Here is a 12,993-nt window from a genome sequence, read left to right on the forward strand (position 1 = left end):
TTTTTAATACTCGTGCCAACCATAAAAATGATTAAATTTTGTACTGAGGAAGCCGTGAAGGTGCAGTGATGGAGACACCCATATTGCCAGTGAGATACTATATATGCTAGTACTTGTGACTTGTCCTACTCCTACTACTACTCCTCCCGTCCTCCGATCCATTGCTTGCATGGATCGATCGATCGGTCACTGGTTCACCCACACACTGTTGAGAGTGCAACATCGTGATGGGATCACATCCACATCTCTATGGACTCTATCCCCAAAGGAGGAGTACTTTGCGAATGGAATCATGCAGAGGAGGAAAGCAACCACGCATTGTTGCAGTTGCATATATATACATACTCCATGGAGAAGAGAAGAGGGCGATTGCTGTGCAAAAGTAGTATGTGCACATTGCCCGCGCTGGGGCCTGGTTTTGCAGAATGATTCCATGCAAAAGCGGCTAAACTGCTCGCGCCATTGACATATGCACATGTCCTCCGTCCGCCGTGTGCATCGGCCTTTCAGATGAAATTCAGAATTTCAACTGTTGAGAGTAGCAGTAATACGCATGCAGTCATGCAGAGTACGTCTTGTCTGAATTGGACGTTGATACCGGCGGAATTAATGGCTGAAGTTCTCTGAAATGTATGTGCCAGATCGATGGTGGCGGATTTATCTGAAATGAATTTATGTAACTTACAGTGATTGCATGGTACTACTACTAATTGATTATAAGCTCTATATTTGCTTATTGCAGTGTGTACGTAGTACGGCTATATATAGTTCTATTGAGAATTTCAGTCGATGAAAGAGAGAAAAATAAAAAGAACTGTGATCTATATACTGATGCATGATCATCGATGGAGAGCGTTGGATGGCGAAATGGCGATGGGGAAGTGGCATCGAAACGGAGAGAGTGGTTTCCCCCTTTTTTCTGCAGATTCTCTGTGGTTTTTGATGGGAGAAAGATAATGGCACGTACTGTGAGCGTAAACTGTGTGGCAGTTTGTCGTGCCTGCTTGAACGTAGCGGCGAATGGCCAGAACAAAAACATGTCCAAGATGGCAGACAACGACGCTTGCTCGCCACGCACGTGCCAGTGCTGCGTTGCACAGCTCGACACATTCGCAGAAAGCTACCCCTTTTTAATATTCATCTTCAGATACAAGTATTTTGTCCTAAGATATACTGATATAGTATGTGTATATTCACCGGGGAGGAATTATAAACTTTTGGTACAAGTTCACCACACACATTCACCCGAAAAAAAAAAAGAGTTTACCACACGCATTCACCGTCAACTCATCCAAATAATGACATACTCCATGCATCATCTGCAGAGAGTAATCAGATGATCAGATCAATGCATCATCTGCAGCGATCAGTCGATCATCAGATGATCAGTGGTCAGTCATCTGCTAGCTGCTAATCAACGGATGAGCCGGAGGCCGTCTGGCCGTGCGTACGAACGTCACCCCATGACCCCATGACCCAGCTAGCTCCTGCTAACGATCGATATGATTAGGCGTATTCACGAGCTCGACCAAACGGAAATAAACGCATGAATGCATGCATGCAGACGCAGTGCTTTCAAATCGATCAGCTACTAGTATATACGTGTAGTACGCGTACTCCTACTGATCAGCGTCTCGATCGGGCCCAAATAATTAACTGGCCGGCTGGGCTCCGGCTGCAGCGTGTGTCACGCCCCGGCCCGACCGGCCGGGCCAGCGAGATCGATGCATCTAGCTTGGTGTATATCCTAGTATAGTCCCGTTGCTAGTCCAGTTGCCGAGTGCCGACCGTTTGGCAAGAGTACGGAACATGTGTACATGTTTGATGGCTAATTGAAACGACGTGAGAACAGCAGAACTCATCGTCGTCACAGATTGATCAACTGTCTAGCGATCGATACGCACATGTGCAAAAGCTGCAGGGCCTGTGTACAAATTAAGCTAGCGCTAGCTGTTGTTTTAATTGAGAGCTTATCCTCATTTGGTGGATCAACAACAACCAGCTACTTCTTCTTCCGTCCTAAAAATAAAACAACTAATTATCATAATTCATCTTAGAAAGTTGTTTTTTAAATAGTGGCTATATATCTAGATTCATTCTTAAAAATTAGTTTTTTAGGATTTATAGAGGGGTATGTCTAGGGGTGAAAACGATCAAGTAAATTCCTGATCGACCAAGCGTTGTTTCCGTATAAGAGGTACCGTTTCCGACCATACCGTTTTTAGCTATTTATAATTTTTGTTTTTTCTAATTTCTTTCTACATCATATTAATATTGACACCGAGTAGTTTAAATGATAAATATGGTCAATTACCGGCCGATCGAGCGTCATTGTCAAAGAGACATTACCGTTTCCGACCGTTTTCACCCCTCAGGTATATCTAGAGATGGTGTACTGTAGCTAACTACGTACGCACTGATAACTGATTGCTGCTGCGTAATTGATTCAGCGATTCAGTGGATGATTAGTAGTTGTCCATATCTACCACAGCAGATGCTGAATGTACGTTAATCTACCTGCGCCCCCCCCCCCCCCCCCCCCCCCCCCGGGTTCAAAACTCCTGGGTAAACTGTCAGGCTGCTTTTGTGCTAGCTACGTGGTAATTATATAAGGCGCCCCGAGAGAGCTGATCATTGACACGCAATGCACAGTCGCTGCGAATTCGTGATGGGCACATATATACGTACCACTGCCCCTAGGTCCCCCTGCCGGCACATGCGCCGTGCAGGCCGGGACGAGGCGCCGTACGCGCCAACAATAATGCTTGCTCGATCGCCAATCGATCGCAAACGGCAAACCGTCCGGGCGATTCTACCGTGGCGCACGGCGCCGGCCGGCAACGAACCGAGCAACGACCCCCCCTCCCCTGCTCCCCCGGCTCTGGTCGATCGGACGAGAATTCGGCCGTGGCGCTGTGCGCTGTGCGCGCGCGACAACTGGGAGGTACGCGTGCGTCGCAGCGTGGGATCGAAAGTGCGTAATGTCGCTTGATTAATATTGTGGGCTGTCCTACCAAGTCCTGATTTGATTTGACGGGGATTAGCTAGCTCAGCTGCTGCGTTAGTTGCTGGTGACAAAGAGAGAGGATTGCTGTGGTGTGTGACCCGGATTTCCTGCGAGAATACGGTGGAACGACAGGGATTGTTCGTGCACAGCACAGGGTGCAGTTGTGTCGGGACGATGCACCAACGCCACGGATTGGTGCTTTTCCGTGGTGTTTTCTCGCGTGATCTGCACGCGGGTTTCGGCGCAAACTCGCAAGGCCGGCGCGCGCGGCCCACGAACGCGATTTCAACTGTGGACGCTGCTTCGACTGAGCGAGCCCACTATCCTTCACGGGGTTCGGCCCAAAAAGACCAGCAGCGCTCCCTTTCCGACACCGAGTCCGTTTCGGTTTCAGGCTTTCAGCACGCACGGTCAGTATGTATATAAAACTACAGGTGCACCATGCACGCAGCTGCGGTAGTCTGCAGGTTTACTTGAGAGTTTTGTCCATGGAGTGTTGCGGGGGAAACTGTTTTAAACACCCGGGTGGACGTCCACCTATTTCTTGCATGTCATCTAAATGATTATGAAAAAATTTCAAAAAAAATGACATGATAGGTTAATATGTAATATATCACTTCACAAACATGCAAATCCAAATTCGACTTCTATATTGTTTAACTGTGAATATACGTATACTAGTTAGAGTTTGATTTGTTATTTTCGTTACAACTTGTAGAAGTCGAATTTAAACTTACATGTTCGTGAAGTGATATATTACATATTAACCTATCTTGTAAATTTTTTTGAAATTTTTTCATAATTATTTAGGTGGCATGCAAGAAACGGGTGGACGTCCACCCGAGAGATTAGGATCTGAGGTGAGAGATTAGAATCCATCCTCAGAGTTGTGGCCAACGATCCATCGCTGGCGGCGGCGGCGGTGGCGAAGACCGTCTGAGCGCGTTGCCGGACGACATCCTGCTGGAAATCATGGGCAACCTCGGCGTCCGCGAGGCTGGGAGGATGGCCGTGCTGTCGAGGCGGTGGCGGCGGCTGCCCGGCCTTCTCCCGCGGCTGGTCATCGACGCCCGGGAGTTCGAGCCCGCCGCTCTCCGCGCCGGCGGGCACGCGAGGACGAAGCGGGCCATGGAGCGCGTCGCCGGCGCGGTGGAGAGCCTTCTTCCCGGAGACCGCGCCATCGAGCGGCTGCGGCTCGACGCGTACCTGCTCAGGGACGAGTCCTACACCGTCCGCCGCGTCGTCGAGCGCCTCAACGACGCCGTCGACAGCGGCAAGGTCGCGGCCGGCGGGCTGGAGCTCGTGTTCAGGGCCACCGGCGGAGGCGCTGCGCCCGATCAGGATCAGCCGAGCAAGCGGCAGGCGCGGCGGCTGGCGCGCCTCCTGGCCGCGGCCGCGTCGCCGAGCCTGCTGCCCTCCGTCGCCGAGCTCTCCCTCGTCAACCTGCGGTTCACGTCGCCGGCGCTCGCGTCCCTCCTCGGCCGCTGCACCGGCCTGGAGGAGCTCGGGATGTACCAGTCCGACGCGGGGTTCGGCGCGGTGTTGGACGTGGGGCACGCGCGGCTGAGGCGCCTCGCCGTGCACGCCGTGGACGAGGCCATGTACAAGAAACTGCGGGTGTCGTCGGCGCCGAGGCTGGAGCGCGTCGTCGTCGCCAACTGGTTCTGCCGCTACGCCCCCGTCTCGTTCGGCCACGTCCCGTGCCTCAGGGAGCTGCACTTGAAGAACAAAGCCGTTTACTACCAGGAACCAGTAAGACTAAGCAAAATGTTGGCCAGCATACCGCACCTCGAGTCTCTGACATTGGGGTTCTCATCTTGGAGGGTAAGTATCTAATGCAACATCAGCCACCCTACTCCTTCATTAAAAGAAGGCAATCAACTTTTTTTATAGTGTAAGTTTCGTAAAACTGCAGATACTTTGCAACTACAGATTTAAGAACTTGTTTCACAAAACTACAGATTCAGTGGCTTCGTTTGTCATAAAACTACAGATACTTTGTACAATATATCACAAAAATACAGATTTAAGAACTTGTTTTATAGAACTACAGATTCAGTGGCTTCGTTTATCACAAAACTACAAATGCTTTGCACAATATATCACAAAACTACACATTTAAGAATTTGTTTCATAAAACTACAGATTTAATATATTCATTTATTACAAAACTATAAGTTTAGTGTCTTCATTATCACAAAACTACATGTTTTAGTATTCTTAAAACTTGTAGTTTTGGGATAATGGAGACACTAAATCTGTAGTTTTGTGATAAAATGAAGACACAAAATGTGTAGTTTTGTAACAAACGAATACACTAAATCTATAATTTTGTAAAACAAGTTCTTAAATCTTGTACAAACTACCTATAGTTTTGTGATAAACGGAGACACTGAATATGTAGTTTTGTGAAACAAACTCTTAAATCTGTAGTTTTGTGATAAATTGTGCAAAATACTCGTAGTTTTGTGAAATTTACTCATTTTTATTTTTTTTTTACCAACTGCCTCTTTACTCTTTATGTACTTTAATTTTATAAAACATCCCTTCTACATATTGTTAATATCTTATTTTATCTCTAGAATTTAAGTTTATCATGCAAAGATATCTACAGGATTAAATTGTTCCAAAAGCCTTACAATTATTCAATTAGCTTGTTCCAAACAATATATTTTTCTCATTGCCCATGCCCACGACGAGTTGTATGCAGATTTGGATCGAACCAGAGGCTCCCAAACAACTTGAACCGATGTTCAGCAAGCTGAAGTCCCTCGTTCTGACAGGAATTTTCCGTGGGTGCGACCTCTCGTGGACATTGTTCTTCCTCCAAGCAGCGCCGTTTTTGGAGGAATTTATACTCGAGGTAACTAAACATATGCATGCTTTGTCAAATCTCATCTAACGGCACAGTTTTTTTTCGTCTGAAAATCACTCTAATATGCATATATATATATATGAACTTCTGCAGGTGGACAAACCTTTAGATGCCAAGGCACCGAGTGATATTTATGGCGAAATGCCGAAGACCGACGATGTGACATGGCAGGTGCCTGAGTTCCAGCATCACCATCTCAAGCATCTGGAGTTCAGTGGCTTCAATGAAGAAGAAATGCACTGGAGGATAGTGGAGCTTGTCAAGGAGAGAGCTGTGAACCTGCAGAGCATTGCTCTGGATGACGGATGCCAAGCCTGCGATGTTGTGGCGAATGAATATGTTCTCTCCGGTGGGATCAAAAACAAGAAACCGGTGTTGTTATCAGTGTCCCAGATCACAGGATCTCCTCCTATTCTCACCCTTGTATAGAGGGTGTATCCGGTGCCTTGTGCTCGCAGGCGACGCAGGCGAGTATAGGGTTGACGCCGTTGACTCTTTTAAACATGTTCCTAAATATTTGACATCGTTGATTTTTTAAAGCATGTTTGACCGTTCGTCTTATTAAAAAAATTAAGTCATAATTAATTCTTTTCCTATCATTTGATTCATTGTCAAATATACTTTTATGTATATATATATAGTTTTACATATTTCACAAAAGTTTTTAAATAAAACGAACGGTCAAACATGTTTAAAAAAAATCAACAGTGTCAAATATTTAGGGGCGGATGGAGTGATATAGAGTTACTAACTGCAAATACAAATCAATGGGAGGATGGACTCAGCGGCCGTAAAGCTAATATGCAAGGCATGGGCACCTTCAGAATACAAAAAAAATTATATGGCTCCTACTACAAAATAAGATTTGGACGGTAGACGCTGCAAATCCGACAGTGGCCAAACAATTATTTTTACCAGCTCTACTAAAAAAAAACCTTGAAACAGCTCAGCATCAAATCAAGGACTGCATTTTCGTATGCCAAATATAGGAGAAAATCATGAAAAACACTGAGATGTGATGCTCCAAGCATGTACAACAGCGATGAAACCTAGCTGAATTGGTAGATAAAAGGGACACCCCAAGGTGAAAAACACAAGACAAAGATGATAAAAGAGTGGCATGAGAGATATGGTGTGAACAGAACAAAAGAGTGGTTCATAACAAACAGACTGAAATGCCACAACTAATGACCAGGAATCCAGGATCATATGCAGCGCCAAGGATATCATTAGAATTTCCCAATAGATCGACATAGGCGGGACTATTCTGTTTGCTTTCTGTTTCTTTTTCGTTTTCAGGTCTCTTCACACTTGGTGATGTTGTAAATAATTTATACCCTACTTTTTTTAACATTAAATAATTTCTATCCTACTTAATATAACAAAAGACACAAACCAAAATTAGGGCGAAACAGGAAAATAAAACGATTGGTCTTAACCAACCAGAAAGGATAAGAAAATTTATACTGGAAAGTAGATGTGATGGAAGAAAAGAAACAGAAAAGGTAGTAAAAGTTTTTATAATTAAAGAGTTTCTATAGTAAAGACTTATTGTGATCATTGTTTCCTATTTATGTTTGAGTGCAAAGTAGAGAAGGTAAGGAAGCTGGTATTTGTGTTATGTGAACTGTTTGAGTTAGATGCTTAGTGAAAGTCTGCAGCCAAACACAATGGATCCAAAATGTGATGAGCTCTTTTATAGAAATCACTAATCTGTGTCTTCATTCAGTGTTCCAATAGCAACAGATACACAAAAAAAAAAGTCCATTTGCCGAGTTACGACAACTACAGCTAATCAGTTATTATTCTGATCCATCAGGAAAATGTTCAAGTGCATTCTGTTTTCCATTGACGTAAAACTCAATCACTGCTTTCATGCGTTCCGACTTATCAGGATGGTAATTCAAGTGCACAATCACTGGCTTCAACTTCCGCAGATTAGCATCTTTCCTCACAGTCTTGAATAGAACTTTGCTGTTCATAAATTGGTATATATCCATGGTTCTTTTGGATATATGGAGACCTTCATAACCTGGATGTGAGGGGAAGAACAGTTCCTCATTGAAAACAGCTTGATCCCATGATTTGGGTTCACGAGAAAGGCGGCCAGCTACTCTATCCAAAAGCTCAATAGAAGGAATTGTTGGCCTTATGAAGAAAAATCCGGAATTATAAACCCATATGCGCATTGTGTGTGCGTATCTTGCCCAGCCCATTAAGGGCTCATCAAATACATCATTGAAACCATAAGCTGTCCTATTGTCATGACCATCACTCATTGACTCTACATCAGCATCTCTGTAAAGATGATCAAACGGATTCTGGAAGAAAATAATATCGATATCTGATAGGAGCACACTATATCCAAGCTGCAAGAATTCCCTCAATATGCGAAACTTTAGTCCAGACACAGCATGGTTTCCACCTACCTTTCCAATGTTGTCAACTCCTTCGTCAGGATCCCGCCTATAAAATGGAACACCTTTAGACTTGCAAAAGGTTTCAGTGCTGTCATCCAATGCAACAATTAAATAATTTGAAATCCCAACTCGTTTGATGTTAGTAAACCACATCTCAAGCATCTCTCTCACATTGGAGTTTGCCAATGCAACAATTAGTTCTTTCTTTATAGCAACCTGTTGCAATATCTTGGCCAATCTGGGATTTATGGATTCATCAGGGATAACTGTTGGATTTTTTCTAACAGCCTTGACAGTACCAAAAGGACCAGCCTTATATAGAACCTCGTCTTTTCCTTGCCCAGCTAATTGAAGCTTCATTGTTAGTTCATTAATCTGCTTCCTAAATTCAGCATTTTTCCTCTCCAACAATACTACATGTGACTTTAGGCTGGTAACTCCCTCAGAAGTCTCACAGGCAACTGAGTCAGCCTATAAAGATAGAAACATAATTGTAAAACCATATCTGATAATAAAACAAATATCAGTGCATCTAAGGTTATAACAAAAAGTTTAAACGATCAACAAGGTGCATTCAGTTTTGATGTATGAAGACATATTATACACATTTAATTTATGGTATACATGTGCAGGGTATTGAACACAATGACTAACATATCCTGTAACACTGCATACAAGCCAAAAGCAAACAAAGAAAGGATTGCACTTCACAAGATTGTTTGGAAGACAGGATTATCGAGGATTCATGTAGTATGGAGTTGTATTGAGTTGAATTTAACTAAAGTTATGTTCCAAATGTAGCTTACAAGTTTATGGAAACATAACACTTGTAAAAATAACTCTGTGGAAAAAGTTTCATAATCTTTTTTTTCATGGTATTACATGGTGTGGCTTACATATTGATAAATTTACTTCCACCCCTCAAAGTGTTACTATTTGAACAACAATTTATACATATTACAAGCAGTAGTTAAACAGATTGTGAGCCATATACTTTTTCTATTAGACCCCTGGTGGCATTACAAAAATTATAAATAACAGTACTAACTACACACAGGAAATTAAGATTCAAAAAAAAATTCAACAAAAAAAAGACAACTGACTGATTTTTCATTGAAACATAAATTCGATGTCCAGGACACAAGAAAATTTTGGCCTGGTTTGGTACAATCCAGGCAAAGAACTTGATGAAGTAGAACCTTGGTATCATAATAACTGCAGAATTAATACAGGAAATTGCAATCTTAAAATTGGTAGTGTCTCAATCAATGAAGGTGGCAATTGGAACTACATGAGTGTATCGTGAAGAGTATGCACGTGTGAAAGCGGGGGACAAAACTTAGTACCAACTCAACATTGAAGATAAAAATTCATCTCCGTACTCATTAGTAATTTGAGCATCCCCCTGGCTAACTTACTGTATCTTCTCTTTCAGCCCAATTTCTTGACAATGGCTCATTGCTAGTGCCTTGAGAATCACATCTATTAGCTATAGATGACAACCACTTGAAATACTGTTGTTCATAGATGGGTAAAAAACTAAAAACAAATAGATGTGTTGCTACAAGAAATACCGTGACAAGCTACTGGCTGCAAGCGCTGCCAACCAAAGTGAACTAGTGATTGGCCAAAGATCAATATTTCCAAACGAATTGCTCATTATTTGTGACAAAATATTGCAGTGTGTGCCATCAACACCATGAACAAGCATATAAGGGACCACTTCAACAGAGGTAACAACCAACCCCCTAATACATTCATGGAATCATGGGTAATAATCACATAGCGTTGCAGCAATCAAGGAAAATCTCTATTTTAAGGTCATACGATCCTAGCAATTGATTGACTGATTTGTCTGCTTGTCCCAATACAATTGCCTTCGTATAACACAAACCTTCCTTATCGTATCATTTAAGCATACCTTAGAGAGTTGAGCTTTTTTTTTCTTTTGGGTAAAATGATCTTACTTTTTTCCGAGTGATCTCACGCACACCGTCTTACTAATCCATATAACAATCAGGATTCCGTGATCCAATCACCGATTGCTACTGTTACAGTAGTCCAAAAATGAACCGTGTTCGACTAAAAAAATGAATTCCCCTAACATTAGAAAACCCCAAGCTAAAACAGATGCCCCAAAACCAACAATCACTAACCGCCCCAGTTCAAACCCCAACGATCCCCGCCCACGACTCTCCCCTCCCTTCCCACGAGACGACGCGGCGGGCGGCGAAAAGGCAAGGGGACGGGGGAGATAGGCGCGGAGGCGGCGGTTTACCTGGCGAGGCCAATGGAGGGCGGCGTCGGAGGAGCGGGAGAGGAGGCCGTCGGGGTACAGGAAGGCGCACACGCAGCCGAGCGCGACGCCGACGGCGACCGCCGCCGCGATGCGCGACCCGCGCGAGAGCGGCTGCCCTGCCCCGCCGCCCGCGCCGCCGCGCATCAGGGGGCCCTCCCGCCGGCTGGCCATCCGCCGCTCGCCGCCGCCGCCGCCGCCGAGGAGATCGGAGGGAACGGGAGATCTGGGAGAAGGGTGGGGCCCGGCTACTGACTAGTGGTGGCTTGCCCGCCCGAGACGTGACGCTCGGTTTGCTTTGTTTGTGTGGAGAAGTGGGACGAACTGTATCGAGTAAGATTCGTTAGTGGAGGAAGGGGACGGTGGATATGTAGTGCACCACTTATCATATCAACTGGGCGTACGGCTCAGATTTGACCAGATTTTTGCAATTGGGAGTGTACTGCTCCCTCCCTCTGTTCCCTCCTTGTTATTACTCCCTCTCCCACCATCTCGAAATATAACGAAATACAATAACCTATAATCAGATATGAGACATTTTCTAATACTATCGAGGACTAAGAAATATCCTATCTGGTCTTAGATTTATTTTAGAACGGAAGGAGTAGTTGTTTTGAAATTTTTTTCGTAATTATATTTTTTAAGTTTAGCATTTTTAACATAAATAAATATATTATCAAAATATATCTAATGTTAGATTTAATGAAGCTAATTTCATGTTTTACATGTTGCTAAATTATACTACAAATTTAATTAAACTTAACAAATTTTGAATAGCAAAAAATCACGGTGATTTATAATATGGTACGGAGGTAGTATTATATTCCTGCAAGGAACCCGTTTCCAGGAGTTGACTTTTGGCACAACCCGCAAGGTCCCTGTTTTAAATAGTATCCTCACTTTGTTTATAAAAAGAATGGGAGGACTCCAGGAGTATTCCTGCTGGCTCACTGTGAAATACTACTTGCATAATTTATGTGAATTTCTCTGTGTTTCAAGTGGGACATATATAGGAGAAAAGAGTGATTGCAAACATTTACTAGTAGCATATGGTCGGTGTAGTAGGGACACAAGTGTGACTTGAAAGATACTCCATCCGGTCATAATTTGTTGAAATTTATGGTTAATCTTTTAAAACTTTGCAATTTTTCAAATACTTATTCAAAAAAATAATATACATAGATTTACTGTGAAAATTACTAGCACGATATCCCACTTATTCTAATATGTAATCGATCGTCATGATTTCAGAACTTTAACCAAATTTTGTTCTAAACATATAATACTTATGACCAGAGGGAGAGTTTTAGTTTGTGCTTGTGTCGATGATTGGATTTTGACAGTGAAATTTAGTGGTGCTTGTTTGAAAGCATACCAATTTTGGATTTTTAGAACTTAATTAATTTTACAATTCTCAAGGACATGAACCAATATTGTGGCCAGCATCAGAACATTCTTTTTTTTTTCCAGGTTCATGTAGAAATCACATTTAGTTTATATGAAAATGCTACAAAATCCACATGGAATGAAAAATTTTGTGTTCTATAGAAGGCATGAAATTAAATAATAGGGAGTATAGGCAATGATTTTCTCATGTCTAGTACTCCATCCATCCCAAAATATAAGAGGCCTATAATTTTAGGAAAATCCATAGTTTGCAATTTTGACTAATAATTAAACTGACAATATACTACGTGCTTAGTACTAAGGAGTATTATGTATGTGGCATCGTTATATTCGTCATATTATGCCAATTTTGTTGTGCTAATTTTGTGGTTGTTGATAATATATTATGAAATAAACTAAGGGGCAAAGTTTTATGTTGAAAACCAAGTAAAAGACTTAATACTCCTTATATTTTAGGATATAAAGAGTAGCAAATTTTATTGTTGATTTAGGATGTGTCGTAATGTGTTAATAGGCTAGGCCGCTTCCTCGTTTATTGTTACTTTGTACTGCTTAACAGTGTATTTCATGTCAAAACTCTTTATATTGAAGTTTCTTTAAACTATCAAACAAATCCATCTTTAAAGGCCAATGAGCTTGATCCAACGAAGCCTTAAACCAAGTGAATGCATTACATTTGACATTTGTCAACGAACTATCCCATTTGTCAACTGAATGGATGGCCACAGTATCGGCAAAGCGAAGTACACCACGTGCAAAGGGAGAATTCCTGGATGAATGATCATGTTCTTCAAGGACGATATGGAAGAATTTCCAAGGAATCGTGTGGCGATCTGCTTGTAGCGAAGTACACCATAGAATAATTTTGAGATGGATGGCTATGAGGCGTTCACAATTTCGCGGAATCTCGCTTGAACAGTTGAACTTAACAAATTTCGAGCGTCTCAAGCAGGTCAAAACAAGATCTAAAAATGTAAATATTAGGAAA

At 42.7% G+C, this 12,993-nt stretch overlaps 2 protein-coding genes across 2 annotated transcripts; one reads left to right on the forward strand and one right to left on the reverse strand.

The window, feature by feature from the left end:
- Positions 1 to 3,844: 3,844 nt before the first annotated feature.
- Positions 3,845 to 6,431, forward strand: LOC127780685 (uncharacterized). Its single transcript, XM_052307631.1, has 3 exons — positions 3,845 to 4,831; positions 5,718 to 5,870; positions 5,976 to 6,431. The coding sequence occupies exons 1-3, from the start codon at positions 3,980 to 3,982 to the stop codon at positions 6,309 to 6,311; spliced, it is 1,341 nt and encodes a 446-aa protein (XP_052163591.1). The 5' UTR covers positions 3,845 to 3,979; the 3' UTR covers positions 6,312 to 6,431.
- A 1,124-nt stretch (positions 6,432 to 7,555) lies between these two features.
- LOC127780718 (arabinosyltransferase RRA2-like) lies at positions 7,556 to 10,935 on the reverse strand. Its single transcript, XM_052307676.1, has 2 exons — positions 10,581 to 10,935; positions 7,556 to 8,773 (listed from the first exon to the last, which is right to left on the reverse strand). The coding sequence occupies exons 1-2, from the start codon at positions 10,770 to 10,772 to the stop codon at positions 7,685 to 7,687; spliced, it is 1,281 nt and encodes a 426-aa protein (XP_052163636.1). The 5' UTR covers positions 10,773 to 10,935; the 3' UTR covers positions 7,556 to 7,684.
- Between the last annotated feature and the right edge of the window lie 2,058 nt (positions 10,936 to 12,993).

This window comes from Oryza glaberrima, chromosome 7 (genome assembly GCF_000147395.1).
Source record: "Oryza glaberrima chromosome 7, OglaRS2, whole genome shotgun sequence".
Classification (NCBI taxonomy): Eukaryota; Viridiplantae; Streptophyta; class Magnoliopsida; order Poales; family Poaceae; genus Oryza; species Oryza glaberrima.